General features: G+C 41.1%; 1 protein-coding gene and 1 pseudogene across 2 annotated transcripts in view; both read left to right on the top strand.

Annotated features, from left to right (window-relative positions):
- mcf2l2 (MCF.2 cell line derived transforming sequence-like 2) overlaps positions 1 to 6,719 on the top strand; it is a 153,961-nt gene extending 147,242 nt beyond the window's left edge. Inside the window, exons 32-33 of the mRNA XM_079650069.1 lie at positions 2,533 to 2,603; positions 3,679 to 6,719. Coding sequence (XP_079506195.1) covers positions 2,533 to 2,603; positions 3,679 to 3,767 — 160 coding nt within the window. The 3' untranslated portion in view covers positions 3,768 to 6,719. The remainder of the gene's footprint in view (positions 1 to 2,532; positions 2,604 to 3,678) is intronic.
- A 380-nt stretch (positions 6,720 to 7,099) lies between these two features.
- Positions 7,100 to 13,262, top strand: LOC307031787 (large ribosomal subunit protein mL45-like; annotated as a pseudogene). Its single transcript has one exon. The product of its transcript is annotated as a large ribosomal subunit protein mL45-like (transcript).
- Positions 13,263 to 15,235: the final 1,973 nt, after the last annotated feature.

A 15,235-nucleotide genomic window follows, 5' to 3' on the forward strand; every position in this document is an offset into this window, starting at 1 on the left:
TTAAAAGAGCTGAAAATCTAGTTTTTGCTGACCTTTTGTGTTTTCTTCTTCTTGTCCTGTCCAACAGATCCCACAATTTTCAATTTTTGGGATTTTTTATCCATGTCTTTTCTCTTAGCCTCCCAAACCTTTTTGAAGGTGGTCTTATTCCTAATTGATACATTTGCATGTTTAATAATTAAGAGTCATTTAATGAGCTGGCTCTATTCCAGGGGCCGTATTCACAAAGCATTTTATCTTACCGCTAGGAGTGCTCCTAACTCGCGCTAAAACATTTTACGTAGGAGTTTTTTCTTAAAAGTTATTCACAAAGCCGCTGAGACCTACTCATACTAAGGATAAATCACTAAGAGTGAACTAAGAGTGACGCGCCGTTGCTATGGATTACGTCGATTCTCGTGCATGAGTTTAGAAGCGGTCAGTACGGTGATTGGTTGTTCAGAGCAGGCGGTCTCGGTGAAACTCATCTGCAACATCCCACAAACGAGCCCACTAAATCACAGAAAAACAAGGAAATAGCCTAGGCTAGAAATGTATTCCTATCAAATAGTTATGGACAGTGCAGTTAGCAGAATACACGCATGATGACAAGTTTGTGCAGACCACGATAATGACGTTGTATATGCACGTTAAAGAGAGAGAGCAAACAATAAAAATACGTAAATTGCATTAAATCAAGGGGGCAATTAAAAGCACCCTGCAAACTATTATCCAATGAGCATATTTCCAGCACGTAAACACTTTCAATAACAGCCCATACCGCCGTTCAAGTCCCCCTATCATGATGAATGAAAACAATCTGCGTGTTGATGGAATGTACTTTCTTTCCATTGACGAACACGTCCTCATCCTTTGATGGCGCAATTATTTTTATGTGCGTCCCGTCAATAGCACCGACCACACCGGGCATACCTGCATTGCCATGAAGTTGGCTTTGATCCTGTGTAGTTGTTGATTGTCCAAAGGAAACCGGATAAACTGTTGGATGATATGTGGTCTAGAGAGCGCGTTGATGGTTTGGTTTATGGCACGGCTGACTGATGGTTGCGATATTCCTAAATCGTCGGCATTGCAAAGTTGCATTTTCCCTGTTGCTAAATATCGTAGTGTTGCCAAACATTCTATTTCCGGACTAATCGGGTTATTCCTGTTAGTCGGGGATGTTATTGCATGCCGCACTAATTCCACAACAAGTTTGATACCCTCACAATTTAGCCTATATCTCTTGATCAATTCACAGTCTTCCATTGTCTCCAAAAAATTTCGTCTCGCAGCCATTTTCAGATTCTTTGTGAATAGGTCTTACTGAGTTAGGAGCCCTCTCGAGGACTTTTAAGCTCTCCCAAACTTAGGTGCTACTTTTAGGCCTAAAACACTTTGTGAATTGCTCTTAGTGAATAAAATTAGGAGTCCTAAATTTAAGACTGACACGCCCATTATGTTTAGGAGTTTCTCCTAAATTCGCCATTTAGGAGCTACTTTTAGCCCTAAGATCCTTTGTGAATACGGCCCCAGGTCTTTAATGGTGTGTTTGGTCTGAAAACCAGCTCTGCAAAACCTATTATGTCGGTCATTAGGACGAAGCATATAACTGACAAACCCCTCACATGAAGCCTCATTAAAAAAAATCTGAAACATGTGTGGTACCATTTGAACATGAGACTCCAATTTCACCAAGGTTTGCTTTCAGGCTGTGATGTTAGTCAGTCACCAGACTGGGGCGAGGAACAGATTACAGGCAATGGGATTATCAAATCAGGATGCAAATAATAAGAACTGTATTCCGTTACAGTTATATAAAAATGACTGCTACATTTCACAAAAATTGGGGATTGCTATCAGGATTACAATGTTCTCAAAATCTAAAAAGAGCATATAGTGTTTGTTGTAAAGGACCAGATGTTATCTCTTCTCTGTAAACTGTACTGATCTGTAGGCTAATACTCAAAGAGTGAATCTATACGCCTACTGCCTGAATCTGTTTGATGGTTTTCCCTTTCTTTGCTTCATTTGTTACGTTTTTAATTCAGCAGGTGAACCTATATGTTCATAAAATAGTGTGTGAGCTTAACTGTGTGTATTAAACTAAGGCTATTTATGGGCAGGTTTTCCTATAAACAAAATCCTTTCTGATCCTAAATATCTTGCCTTGGATATAGAGGTAATCCAAAAGTAATCAGGTTACATTTATTTTATATTTTGATAATCAGATTAGGTAACTGATTATTTTTTACAAGTAACTAGTAATTGTAACGGAATACATTTTTAATATTAACCCTCCCAACCCTGCAATCACATGCCTCTACTACAAACACCAACACAATCAGCACTTACACTATGAACATGTACTTGTCTGACTTTTGATCCATCACTTCATTCCTATTTGGAGTATTCAACAAAGAAAGATTGCTTTGGTTCAACATGTACATACATAAAAAGCAGAGTCAAGTCTAATAAATAAACTATGGTTCCTGTACATTTCAGAGCTACTGTATCCACTTTCCCTCTGCTGCATTGTGTCTCATGTTCTAGGTTAGTGAAGAACCTTTTAACAGAGGAGACAGGACTGGTTCCTTCCAGTATACTGCAAACAGCATCTGAAGGTCACTCATTAAGTAACAACGCTACATCTGACTAACCACTGGCAGCAATGCTGTAACTCACTCAGTCACACACCACTCCTCCCTCCGCTCCACTACTCCAACTTCAGCTGCTCCTCTCTCGCTCACATGGCAGTTGGGCCAGGGGATTGGGTGGGAAGCTGCTCTAGGAAAGGGGGGGGGCTGTTGGACATGCTTCAGGTTGGATGGAGTGGATGGGGATGGAAGAGCTTTGGCTTGTTCAGTTGAATAATCAGAGCATGATATCACTGGTTGGAGCACATTCGCACATCTCTTTCCATTATAGATTATGGGAGTGGACGTACAGTAGGAAGAAAAAAACATATTTTGATGCCAAGATTTATTATCTCACTTTGACTTGTCTTGGTTTCCTTAATGAAAAATGAAAAAATTGCATACAAACATATATTTTTTAATGAAAAGCTACAACCCTGGAACCAAAATCAAAAGATCCTATAGTCAAATAATTATAATAATCATAATAATCATTATTTTGAAAAAATATTTAATATATTAAATTATAAAGGGAACTATTTTGTTTCAATGTTAAGGAACGGTAAAAATGTCCCTAAATTTGAAGTTGGGAAAGGTATTTCTGAAACCAGTAAAAAGATTCATTTACAGGCCCATTTTATATTAATCTGAACCGTACATAAAATTGAGACATGTATTTTGCAATACCGTATTGATGACTTTGTTGGTTGCACAAAATATTTTTTTTTCTTATAGGACAGCCCCTCCTGCTCTTTCTCTCTGTTCCCTCGCTTTAATGTCCCCTCTACCCTCACTCCCCCTCCTCACATCTCCTACATGTCACTTATGTCTGCCTTCCCCATAATTCTTGCCTTTTGATATGTTGCAGATTTTGAATGCCTTACTATTATGTCTCTGTGTTATTTTTATACTGGCAGGGCAGTCCTGGCTGTGCATCCCCCTCCCGAAGCATTATGTTTGAATGCCATTGTTTGTCAAATACTTTTTTTGTGAATGATTATATAAGAAAGATTGTCAATTATATTTAAAGGTTAAACTAACTTGAATATATATATTTTTTCAGATATCTTCAGTGATCTGTGTACAGCAGTACTCTCTGACTCAGATGAAAATGAAGCCAGTACGTGGGGAGATGTGTCTCAAGACAGCTGATGAACCTGGCTGACTATATTGGACTACAAACATTTTTGTTGGATCACAAACATGGTTTTTCAACCACAGTTTCCTAGTTTTCTACTTGTAGTTATTCATGATGGACTACAAATATGGCCTGCTATCCTTTGTTCAACTGTTTTCATGTCTGACATTTTGAAGCTTCTCTGTGAAGCCTCTGGAAACAGCTGGAACCTTAACATGCCAGAATGCCACAGCGGGAGAGCCATATAAGACTTTTAATTCTAAGAACTACAAGCTGTCATCTGTGGGGATTGAAAACCTGAATCGTTGTGGTTATTGGGCTTTACTGGATGAACTCAGAAATTGTACTGTAGACAATGCAACTCCAGAATGGTTGGGCCGAATACCTAAAACACTCAGTTCCCATTTCTGACTTTGAACACCTTAGGGAACGTGATAAAGTCTGTGTGCTGGTTGTGAGCAGACCTTGGCAAGGTGCCTTGTTTTGCTGCTACACTTCACTGAAGTAAAATTCTTTCAGACCAGGTTCTGCCTCTGCTGTCGCTCAACTCTTCAGGTTTAAAGTATGACACCTTGCAGTAGCTGCATGCTCCAGAACAAATTTGAAGTTGTCTCACTTGCCTTTACTCACTCTTGTAGAACCCTAAATAATGTCATTATGTTACATCAGATATGTTATCTCAAAGTGTCCGCTCTTGCACCCTGTAGACTTGCAAAATAAATATCTCCCCTTCATACTTGAAGTTACCCCAGATAACCCTGTCATTATACAAGAAAAATTATTTACATTGGTTTTATTCAATCTGAAATAATTTAGGTCATGTCCTCACATGTGTCATACAGATCAAATATGATGTTTTGGTCGGAAACCTTTTATATGTAAATCATTGTTTATTTTGATCCATGATTCCATATTTGGCACAGAAGGTTTCATGGTTGGAAATTTTAACATTTTGTACAATTTTTCCAAGGTCCAAGATGTGGTTCTCCTAATTGACTACTTATTATGTTTGCTATAATGCATTTACATGTTCATCTTTAGCAAAAATAACAACATTTTAAACAGTAAGTGATATAGGAATATCACACTATCTGTCACTCACTTAGGACATTTGATTGATTACATAATTTATCTCAACAACATTGGCATCGGCTCATAGCTAGCAATGTTCATACACATATATTATCAGCGACCAGATTGATTGTATTTTCACTATAGATACTATGAAGAATCTGAATACCGGTTATGTAGCTGAATTCAGTAGAGAGGTGCAGCGATGACATATTTTGGGGTTTCCTCGACAATATTAGCAACAGGATTTGTCCATTCGATTTTAGAAGGGTTCAGAAAATAAGCTCTATGGCAAACACATATTTAAGATTATTTTTGAAGCCTTAATACAATCTGCAGAAGTAAAAGCTAACCTTAGGTTATAAAGTAACTACATCATGGTCGAACGGCTTAGTATCAAGACCACTAAGCTAACGGCAGATTTGTGTTTAGCATGACGTTTTTTTAGCCAATTGTTAGCAACCTCTGTTTTTATGAAACAGAGAAGCTATAGATATTCACAACTTGGAAATGTACTGACCAACTTTATGTTGAAGAACAACACTTTGACATTTTAAAGTTTCTGTCCCACAGGCCGCCTTTCAGGAATCTAACCCAAAACCCAGGAAGAAACCGGAAGTGCTAAAATGCTAACTAATTTCTGCGTTTTAGTAGGCCTACTTACCACTGCACTACTCTATTGCCCAGCTTTGCATCAGCATTATCAGATTCATCAGTCTTGTGAAGTCCAAGTTGAAACAAGTGTTTTTGTTACCGAGATATTAGCATTTGTTAGCTATTTGTAAGCTTCAGGTAAGCTAAGCTGCAAAGTCATGTCAGGGAACTGGCAATTTGCTGCAAGTGATTTTTCAGGGAGATGCTTTTTATCAGGCTGCACCCGGGCTGTTTCCTACCCACAGCTATAGGATTCACTTTTCCAGAGAGTATAATGGCTCTGTACACTGAAGTTTCTTTCATGGAGAGGGAATGGAGAACATTACAGTAAATGTAAATAACTCATTGCCAGTTTAACATTGCGTCATTTTCGGCTGACGATCAATTGTTCTGTATGTCCGCTGTAATGTTGTACACCATTTTCCCTAAGAGGCTTTCCGCATTGTTTTGCATATCTACTGACAGATTGAATTCTACGGACTATTTACTGAGAAATCCCAGACAGCATCACTGTACTCCGGATAGACGGCATGTCCCAGATAGCTTTCTACACATATTCATTTACTTATGTAAAGGAAGGAGAAATCGAGATGATTTTATAGTCTGCATATTCACCTGAGGACTGAATACATAACTGGAATCAGTCTTTAAAAGCAACGCCCCAACGCTGATAAGCAATTAAAAATTATGCATAGATGGATAGGTATATTGGTGGATATATGGAAGTATAAAGTAGGTGGGTGGATGGATGGATGGAAGTATAAAGTAGGTGTATGGATGGATGGATGACATAGAACTAATAGTATGTAGGTGGATGGAAGGAAGGATAAATTCAGGGATTAATGTATGGATGATCCATATATTTTTCGACACCATAACTTGCTTACCATAACAGATGGGAAACCTCTATTAAAAGTCCTATACATTTAATACAAATGTGATTAAGACATTCACTCCTCTTCAACATGCTGTACATTTTGTTTATCCTCTGCTCAATGAAACATTGTATCTTTGTAAAGAAATATTTCTATTGTACTGCATCCTGCTGTAATTTAACATGTAACCATATTATGGAATGTATCAAGTCTGTATATTGCACAATCTGTCATTTAATGTACATATTGATTTATTGTGATAATATGCATTTTCATTATGAACTTTGTTGCCCTCTATTTCAATTTTAAACCTGGTCCATTATTCAAAAATTTAAAAATACAAAATATCACTGACATTTTATAATCCTCATGTGTGGTGTTGTTTTATAGGTATTATAGCCAATTATGCAATAACTGAGGCTTTAACCGTTCCATGTACATTTTGTTTTTGAGAGTTTTTGCACAAATCCAAACCAGTAAAGATGGGCCTGATTTGTCCTTTTAGCCAGGAGAAGACCACCTCATCAGAAGGAGAACGTGCGGAAGCTCCAGAAAACAAACCTTCATTTTTCTTTTCTGACTGCTTTGTGTAATCTTGTCAACATTTGTTATCAGTTTTCACTGGAGGAACAGTGCAGTGCCATAACGTTATCCAACACATTTCCCACCAAATTTGACCTGGTGTTGTGAATTCAGAAATAATTTCAGAAGCAGTTGCCAGTTTTTGTTATTGATGATTTTGTTCATTCATGGGCTTACAATTCTGAGTAGTGGTTACCTATAAAAACCCAAAAGGTATTAGTTTATATATTTTTGGACAGTTAGTAACAGTTGGTCATGAATTACAGTCATGCAAAAATAATTACCAAAACTTTCTGTTGTAAATATCTATCACAGTTTACAGATTCCTGCTCGTCACCAATCCCTTCTGAATCGATCATTTACTTATTCATTCATTACTTCTGCCTGGTTTCCAATGTTACCATCTCACTTCTCATTACAGACATAGTCATTGACCCGCCAAGACAAAGCCCTTCTCTCATCTTAAAACTACATCCCAACTCAATCTGGTAGGAGCTTTCTATCATCTCAGAGGTCACAAGGGTGCCAAGATCGGTAAACTGCTAGGAAAGGCAATGCTCCACATTGAATTTGTGGGTGTATGTAAAATGCACCTTTGCTCTATGGGTGTGAGTGTTCTGGCTCACACTGGAGTTAAAAATGATGGAGAGGGAATGCGGGTTGTGAAAACAAACAAAGTTTATTGAAAAAATATCCGGGGTGGCTACTGCAAGACAGACCAGAACCAGGTTACCATCATGCTTTTATTTAGTGACTCATGACCTGATCCTGATCAGCTGTCTGGCCTCCGGCTGAGCCACTCCCATCACTCCACCAGAATAAATTCCCTGAGGGAAGACTACGCAAATGAAGCCGCTGACGTCACTTCTTCTTCTTCTGCTTTGGGTTTACTGGCAGGCCGCAAACAAATTCACGGCGTCCCCGGAGTTGGGGACTGGCTTCAGTAGAAACTGAAGCCTTCCTAGTAAATCGCCAGAACGCCGACACCTCCTCATCACTCCACCGCTCTAATGTTTTTTTTTGTGTTGCCATAAATTATTCTCTCTCCGTTGGTGGGCGGGGCTAATGCTAATAATGCTTGTGGAAGCTATTCACATTTATTTTGTGTATTTATTTGTTTTGTAGAGCTAGCTAATTTGCAGCCATGTAATTTATGTTAAATTGTGTTCCAGCTGGGATGCTTTTATTTTGAAGGTGATGGGTCAATTTGGGCACGCAGCTGGGTGTATTTAGGACAATCGGGGCACAGCAGCAGCGAGTGAGCACCGGGAAGGTGTATGTTTTTTTTAACCAGCATCAGAGCAGTATCAAGGCTGAGTCTAGCAAATATTCAACAGCTTTTGGTGTATTGTTCTTGCCGAGGTGAAGACAATAAACACCACAAAACGTTGATGCCTTGACTGGACAATGGACTCATTTACTCACTCATGATCTGCGTAAGATCCGCCGTACCTGGTGCCTCAGTGGCCTTTTGAAGTTTTATTGTTGTTGACAAATAGCCACTACATAAAGTAAAAAACCTCCCTTATTGAAGCGGACACTTTTATTGTTTTTTTTGTGGATCTTTTGCAGTGCATGGACGTTTTGGTCTGGAATCACCACCACGCTCAAACGGAGATGATCATGCTGATCAAAGGACAAAGGAACATGGACGCCGGCGCATCAGCGTCTGATCTGGAGATCTGAGACAATGCTCATTGACTTTGTGAAACTTTGAATTGCCTGTTAAAGACACGATCGGAGAACAGAGGACCGCCCACGGCTTAAATGGACGCCGCACAAACCCACTCCACAACAACAGAACATTGGTATGTGAAGGATAATCTGTCAGCTTTATTGGAAAAAAGCAAATTTATAGTGACTGAATTACTGTTTCGCTACATGTTGATGAATGTTGGGAGTTGTTGGACTTGAAAAGACATTTATTCATAAATCTCCGACGTGAAGTGTCAATATAATTGCCTGTGTGAACTCAATCAGACAATATGGAGCAGCTGGTTGAGACAAACGAGACCATGCCTGTGGTTGATTCAAATGTTTCAAGTGTGGAGAATGTTGCTCCGCCCGAGCCCTCTGTAAAACGGGGCCTTAAGTTTACCCCAAAAGGTTGACGTTTTACATAGAAACGTGCCAAGAAAAGAGATCGGCAAAAATCAAGCAGGCCAACAAATACATTGAACCAATAGGCCTACGTGTCTGGATGAAATCTACTGACAATGTGAAGTCTGTGCAATCTCATTTGCGCAACTTCATCAAGTGTTATGAGCACGCTAAGGACATACATGAGTCTTTTATAGATATGGATTTGCCCGAGGAGGAGGTCAACAGGCAAAATACATATTTCAATGCAACAATTATGACATTTTGTAATTTCACTGAGTCTGTAAAGGATTGGTTGTCTGCTGCTGGGCACCCTCATGTGGAATCAAATGAAAATGTTGACAATGAGGTGGAAAATAATGACAATGATGTTAGCAATGTTGATGTTGAGACTCAAACTAAACAAAGTGCTGTTATTGATATCAATCCGGAGGACAGTGCCTCTAACATTTCAGGTCCAAAGGAAAGGCAACACAAAGCACACTCTAATGTATCTAAAACATCATCCACCGCATCTGCCAGGCTAAAAGCAGAGGCTGATAAAGCAGCAATTGTGGAGCGCATGAAGGCTTTAAAAAGGAAACATCAGTTGGAAGCAAAAGAGGAGGAACTAAGAAAAGAAAAGGAGGAACTAAGAAAAGAAAAGGAACAGTTTGCTCTGGAGACCGAGCTAGCTGCAACTAATGCCAAAATTAATGTTCTGGAAACTACTTCAAAATGCAGCTCCAAAAGGGATGGAATGAACTCGTATCTGGAAAGGAACAAGGCTCAGAGTACAAGGCAACTCAATCCTCAGGCTAATCAATTTGTCCCACAGAGAAATGACAAAAATAACATGCAAAATGAATTTCACCCTAATGCCCAGGCTGTCACTGTAAGACCAAAGGAAACCTCACAGACCATCAGGTTTAAAGACACATCACAAACTGTCAGGCCTAAACAAATGGCAGTGTTACAGACGGACCTCAGACCACTATACCCTCAGGCACCAACGCAGGTGGTTCATGATGCTCAACAGACAGAGCGAGCATCCTCTTTGAATATGACATGCAATAATGACACCCAAAAGGACATTGTGAATATCATGCAACATCAAACTGACATCACTACAATGTTAGTACAGCAACAGTTAGCATCCTCCCTACCAGTGAGAAATATACCCACATTTGATGGTGATCCTCTTCAGTATCATTCTTTCATCAGATCCTTTGAAAATTGTGTTGAGGTTAAAACTGATAATGCAAGTGATTGTTTACATTTCTTGGAGCAGTTCACCAGGGGGCAACCGAGAGACCTGGTGAAAAGTTGTCAGCACCTACCCTCTGTTCAAGGATACCAAAGAGCCAAATCCCTGCTTGCTGAACATTTTGAAAATGAATACACAATTGCTTCTGCTTATATGGACAAAATTGATAGCTGGCCTCTGGTTAAAGCAGAAGATGTCAAATCACTGAAATCCTTTTCTCTGTTCTTACGGGAATGCTCAAATTTAACACAGCGAATCATGCACATGAATGAGTTGGACATGCCATCAAACCTCAGAAACATCATGATGAAGCTTCCTTATAAGGTGAGGGAGAAGTGGAGGAGCCATGCATGTGATTTGCAGGAGAAACGTGGTTGCAGATCACTATTCATTGACCTTGTGAACTTTGTTGAAAAACAAGTTAGAATTGCCTCTGACCCACTGTTTGGAAATATTCAGGACTCAAAATGTACCAGCTGCAACAAACCCCCCACTGTCAGTGAACCAAGGCATAGGAAACGGGGCACCTTTGCCACCGGTGTCACTGCAATGGAAGAAAGAAACAAAGGCTACATGGATAATAAGATCAAGTCCTTTTCTGCCCAAAGTCACAACAAATGCTGTTTATTCTGCCAGCAAACCAGCCACTCACTTGAAAAATGCTCACAGTTTAAGTTAAAGACACAAAAGGACAAGATACATTTCATAAAGGAGCATGGAGTTTGTTTTGGTTGCTTGAAATGGGGAAACATAAGCAAAGACTGCAGGAGTCGATTGGATTGCAGTGTGTGTCAGCAAAAGCATCCTTCAGTCCTTCACATTGAGCAGAAGGGTATAAGTACACCTTTTAATGAAGCACACGAACCTGTGAGCCCTCTGAGTGTAACATCTGGTCAGTCTCAAACATGTGGCCATATAGGAGCCAGAGATGAGTGCAATGCTTTGTTTTCGATTGTTGCAGTTCAAGTGTAAAGCCAAATGAGTGATAGAGTTGTACAGACCTATGCATTTTTGGATCCGGGGAGTTCCGGTACCTTTGGCACTTGTAGCCTTGCAAAGAGATTGGGGCTAAGTGGCAAGCCAGCCAGTATTCTATTGCAAACAATGGGGCAAAAGAAAATTGTGAGTACCAATGTATTGTCTCACTTGGATGTGTCTGGCATGGATACGGATGATTTTATTGAATTGCCCAATGTCTTAACCCAAAGAGTTATGCCAGTGTCACGTGTGAACATTCCACGACAGGATGATGTGGAAAAATGGCCTTACTTGAGTAACATAAAGCTGCAGGACTTGAATGCAGATGTGGATTTGCTCATCGGAACTGATGCAGCAAAAGTGATGGAACCATGGGAGCTGATCAACAGCCAAGATGAAGGCCCGTACGCAATCAGAACAAGAGTCGGCTGGGTCATTAATGGACCACTTAGGAGTGGAAGTAACGGCAGAGTTAAGACTGGCTGCTCTGTTGTCACAACAAACCGCATATCTGTGGAACATCTTGAAGAGATGCTCATTAAGCAATACAACCATGATTTTAATGAAAACCTCAGAGGGGCAATTGGAAATGTCGAGAGGACATTCAATTCATGAATATAATGAGAAGTACTATAGAACTGAAAAACGGTGTCAAGATGGCGACGCCCCATGAGGAGGACGCTGGTTGCTCTTCACAGGGCAACATGTAGCAGTTTAATGAATGCCAAGGCGTCTCTGGACCTTCGGCACCCGCTCCCTATGTACCTGCCGGTCCGGACTAAGAAGCGGTACTTCATCCCTCCGGCGGTGGGGATGAAAGGGATGAAAGATGTTAACATCGAGGACAGGGCCCGAAAAGCCGGCGTTGCCCCCAGACAGCAGTACTTTTAGAGGCCCATCAACATCGCCTCCACTTCGGGAGTCTTCGACCCCTACATCCCTCCGGAGGGCGACGCTCGACTCTCCTCTCTCTCCAGAGAAGGCCTGAAGCAACGAACTGAACAGATTAAACAGAGCGCCGACTCTCAGCTAGCGATTCGTAAAATCAAAGAGCATGACCCTCAGTTCTCAACAAAGACTTTTGCAGAGCAGGCTCAGGAAATCTTCATTGAGGCCCACACCGCCCTGACACAGTTCAACAAGGAGAAGCTTCACTCCTTATTGACAGAAAGGTGTTATCCTGAGATGACGAGGGGGAACCGTTACAAGACGATCAGCTGGAGGTTTCTGGAGTCTGGAGCCGCCCAAGGTGGTCCACGCTCGCTGTCCCGACATGATCTCCAAGGGCAACCTGTACGGCCAGGTGACCGTCCACATGCACAGCAAACAGACTCTGGCCATCTACGACCGCTTCGGGCGTCTGATGATGGGCCACGAGGAGCAGCCGAAGGACGTGTTGGAGTACCAAGTCTGACTCCAAAGGATTGGTCCGCTCTGTGAGCATCCAAACCAAAACCAGCGTCTTGGAGAGACCCGTGACGAAGATCTGCCTGCTGATGGAAGCCAAGAATAAGATCATGGACAATTCTATCTATTTTCTCTTCCTCTTCCTATCGTGTCTTCTAACCATCTATTTATCTTTCAGTGGCTACAGAAAAGGCGACACAGAAGACAGTATGGCTCATGGATAGAGAGAATAGCTCCCTTATATGTTTACATAAGGGTAATTGTGATTCTCACAATTAGGGGCTGGAATGTGGAAGCTATTCACATTTATTTTGTGTATGTATTTGTTTTGTAGAGCTAGTTAATTTGCAGCCATGTAATTTGTTAAGTTGTGTTCCAGCTGGGATGCTTTTATTTTGAAGGTGATGGGTCAATTTGGGCACGCAGCTGGGTGTATTTAGGACAATCGGGGCACAGCAGCAGCGAGTGAGCACCGGGAAGGTGTATGTTTTTTTTACCAGCAACAGAGCAGTATCAAGGCTGAGTCTAGCAAATATTCAACAGCTTTTGGTGTATTGTTCTTGCTGAGGTGAAGACAATAAACACCACAAAACGTTGATGCCTTGACTGGACAATGGACTCATTTACTCACTCATGATCTGCGTAAGATCCGCCGTACCTGGTGCCTCAGTGGCCTTTTGAAGTTTTATTGTTGTTGACAAATAGCCACTACAATGCTAATGCCAGCAAATACAATGGCGGCTTCAAAAAACGTTTCCGAGTTTTACGGGGCGTGGTTTGCAATTCGCCCAGCCAATCAGAAATTGGAACTTTTTTCTCCCCAGGAAAGTACCACCTCTCTAGCAGGCACTAAAAAGGGGGTAAAAGTTCTCATGAACTAAGTTCTCTTTTTGGTGTGAACGCAAAATCCCTGGAACTATCGGAACTAAACGGGAAAAGTACTCTGGTGTGAAAGCGCCTATTAGGGTTGATAGACTTGATCTGCATGGCCCATTCAGGACCACATGCATACTTGCAGTAGCACACTTACCGTAACAGAATGACAGCACCCCCTTTGGGAGAACTGCAGTCTGTAGAGCAGCAGTACCGACCATTTTGTGTCTATCTATCAAGTGAAAGTAAGAGGCTCGTCAGTCATCCCAAGGGTGAGCCAGGCCGCCCGCTTCAAAATGTCAATTCAATCAATCAATCAATCAATGTTTATTTATATAGCCCAATATCACAAATGTTGCATTTGTCTCAGTGGACTTCACAGTTTGTACAGAATATCAGTATGACAATACGACACCCTCTGTCCTTAGACCCTCACATTGTACAAGGAAAAACTTCCAGAGAAAACCCACAGTTTAAAGGGAAAAATGGGAAAAACCTCAGGGAGAGCAACAGAGGAGGAATCCCTCTCCCAGGACGGACAGACGTGCAATAGATGCAGTGTGTAAATTGAAAAGATAATACATTTGCAACATAGGTAGTCCAAATGTTTGGAAATGCATGTGTGTATAATAGGAAGATGAATCCACGAGGATATCCATCCAGGACTTATGATCCAGGATCACAGCCACGACTCAAGATCCAGGACTCGCGATCCATTACACAGGACCGCAGGATCATCCATGACTCCGGATCCCGGCGTATATAGACACCAAAAAGAAAGACATTTGGGGAAGCTGGGTTAATCGGAACATGAGAGTACACAGGTATAGACAGAGAGAAGGAAGAAGTAAGATGTCCCCCGACAAACTAAGCCTATATCAGCAAAACTAGGGGCTGAATCTAATCAACCCTAACTATAACCTTTATCAAAAAGGAAGGTCTTAAGCGCACTCTTAAAAACGGATAGGGTGTCTGCCGTCCGAACACAAACTGGAAGCTGATTCCACAAAAGTGGAGCTTGATAAGAAAAGGCTCTGGCTCCCATTGTACTTTTAGAGACTCTAGGAACAACCAACAACCCTGCATTCTTGGAACGCAATGCCCTAGTAGGACAATAGGGTATAATGAGTTCTTTAAGGTAAGATGGCATTAGGGGCTTTGTAGGCGAGAAGAAGAATTTTAAATTCTATCCTGTGTTCTATAGGGAGCCAGTTTAAGGCAGCCAGAACAGGAGTAATGTGTTCCCTTTTCCTAACTCTGGTTAGTACACGAGCTGCAGCATTTTGAATCAGCTGAAGCGACTTGACTGACTTCTTGGTACACCCTGATAATAAGGAGTTACAATAATCCAGCCTTGAAGTAACAAATGCATGGACTAGTTTCTCTGCATCGTTTTGAGGCAAGATATGCCTGATTTTTGCAATGTTACGTAGATGGAAGTAGGCGGTCCTTGAAATTGATTTTATGTGGGTGTTAAAGACCCTGTGAAGTGTGCACCTGTGCATGATCTGTTATGCTAATACGTATAGTAATGACCAAAATTGTCCATTGGAACCCATATCAAAAGATGTTGGAATAGCAACAAATTTGACGAGTTTTGAATTTTCCGGGGAAATCTGCAGTCGACCTTCGCCTTCGTGGGCGTGGCTTGCGATCTACTGCGTGACGTCACGAGATGGACGCCGCCGCACTGTTT

This window comes from Notothenia rossii (assembly GCF_949606895.1).
Source record: "Notothenia rossii genome assembly, chromosome: 1".
Taxonomy (NCBI): Eukaryota; Metazoa; Chordata; class Actinopteri; order Perciformes; family Nototheniidae; genus Notothenia; species Notothenia rossii.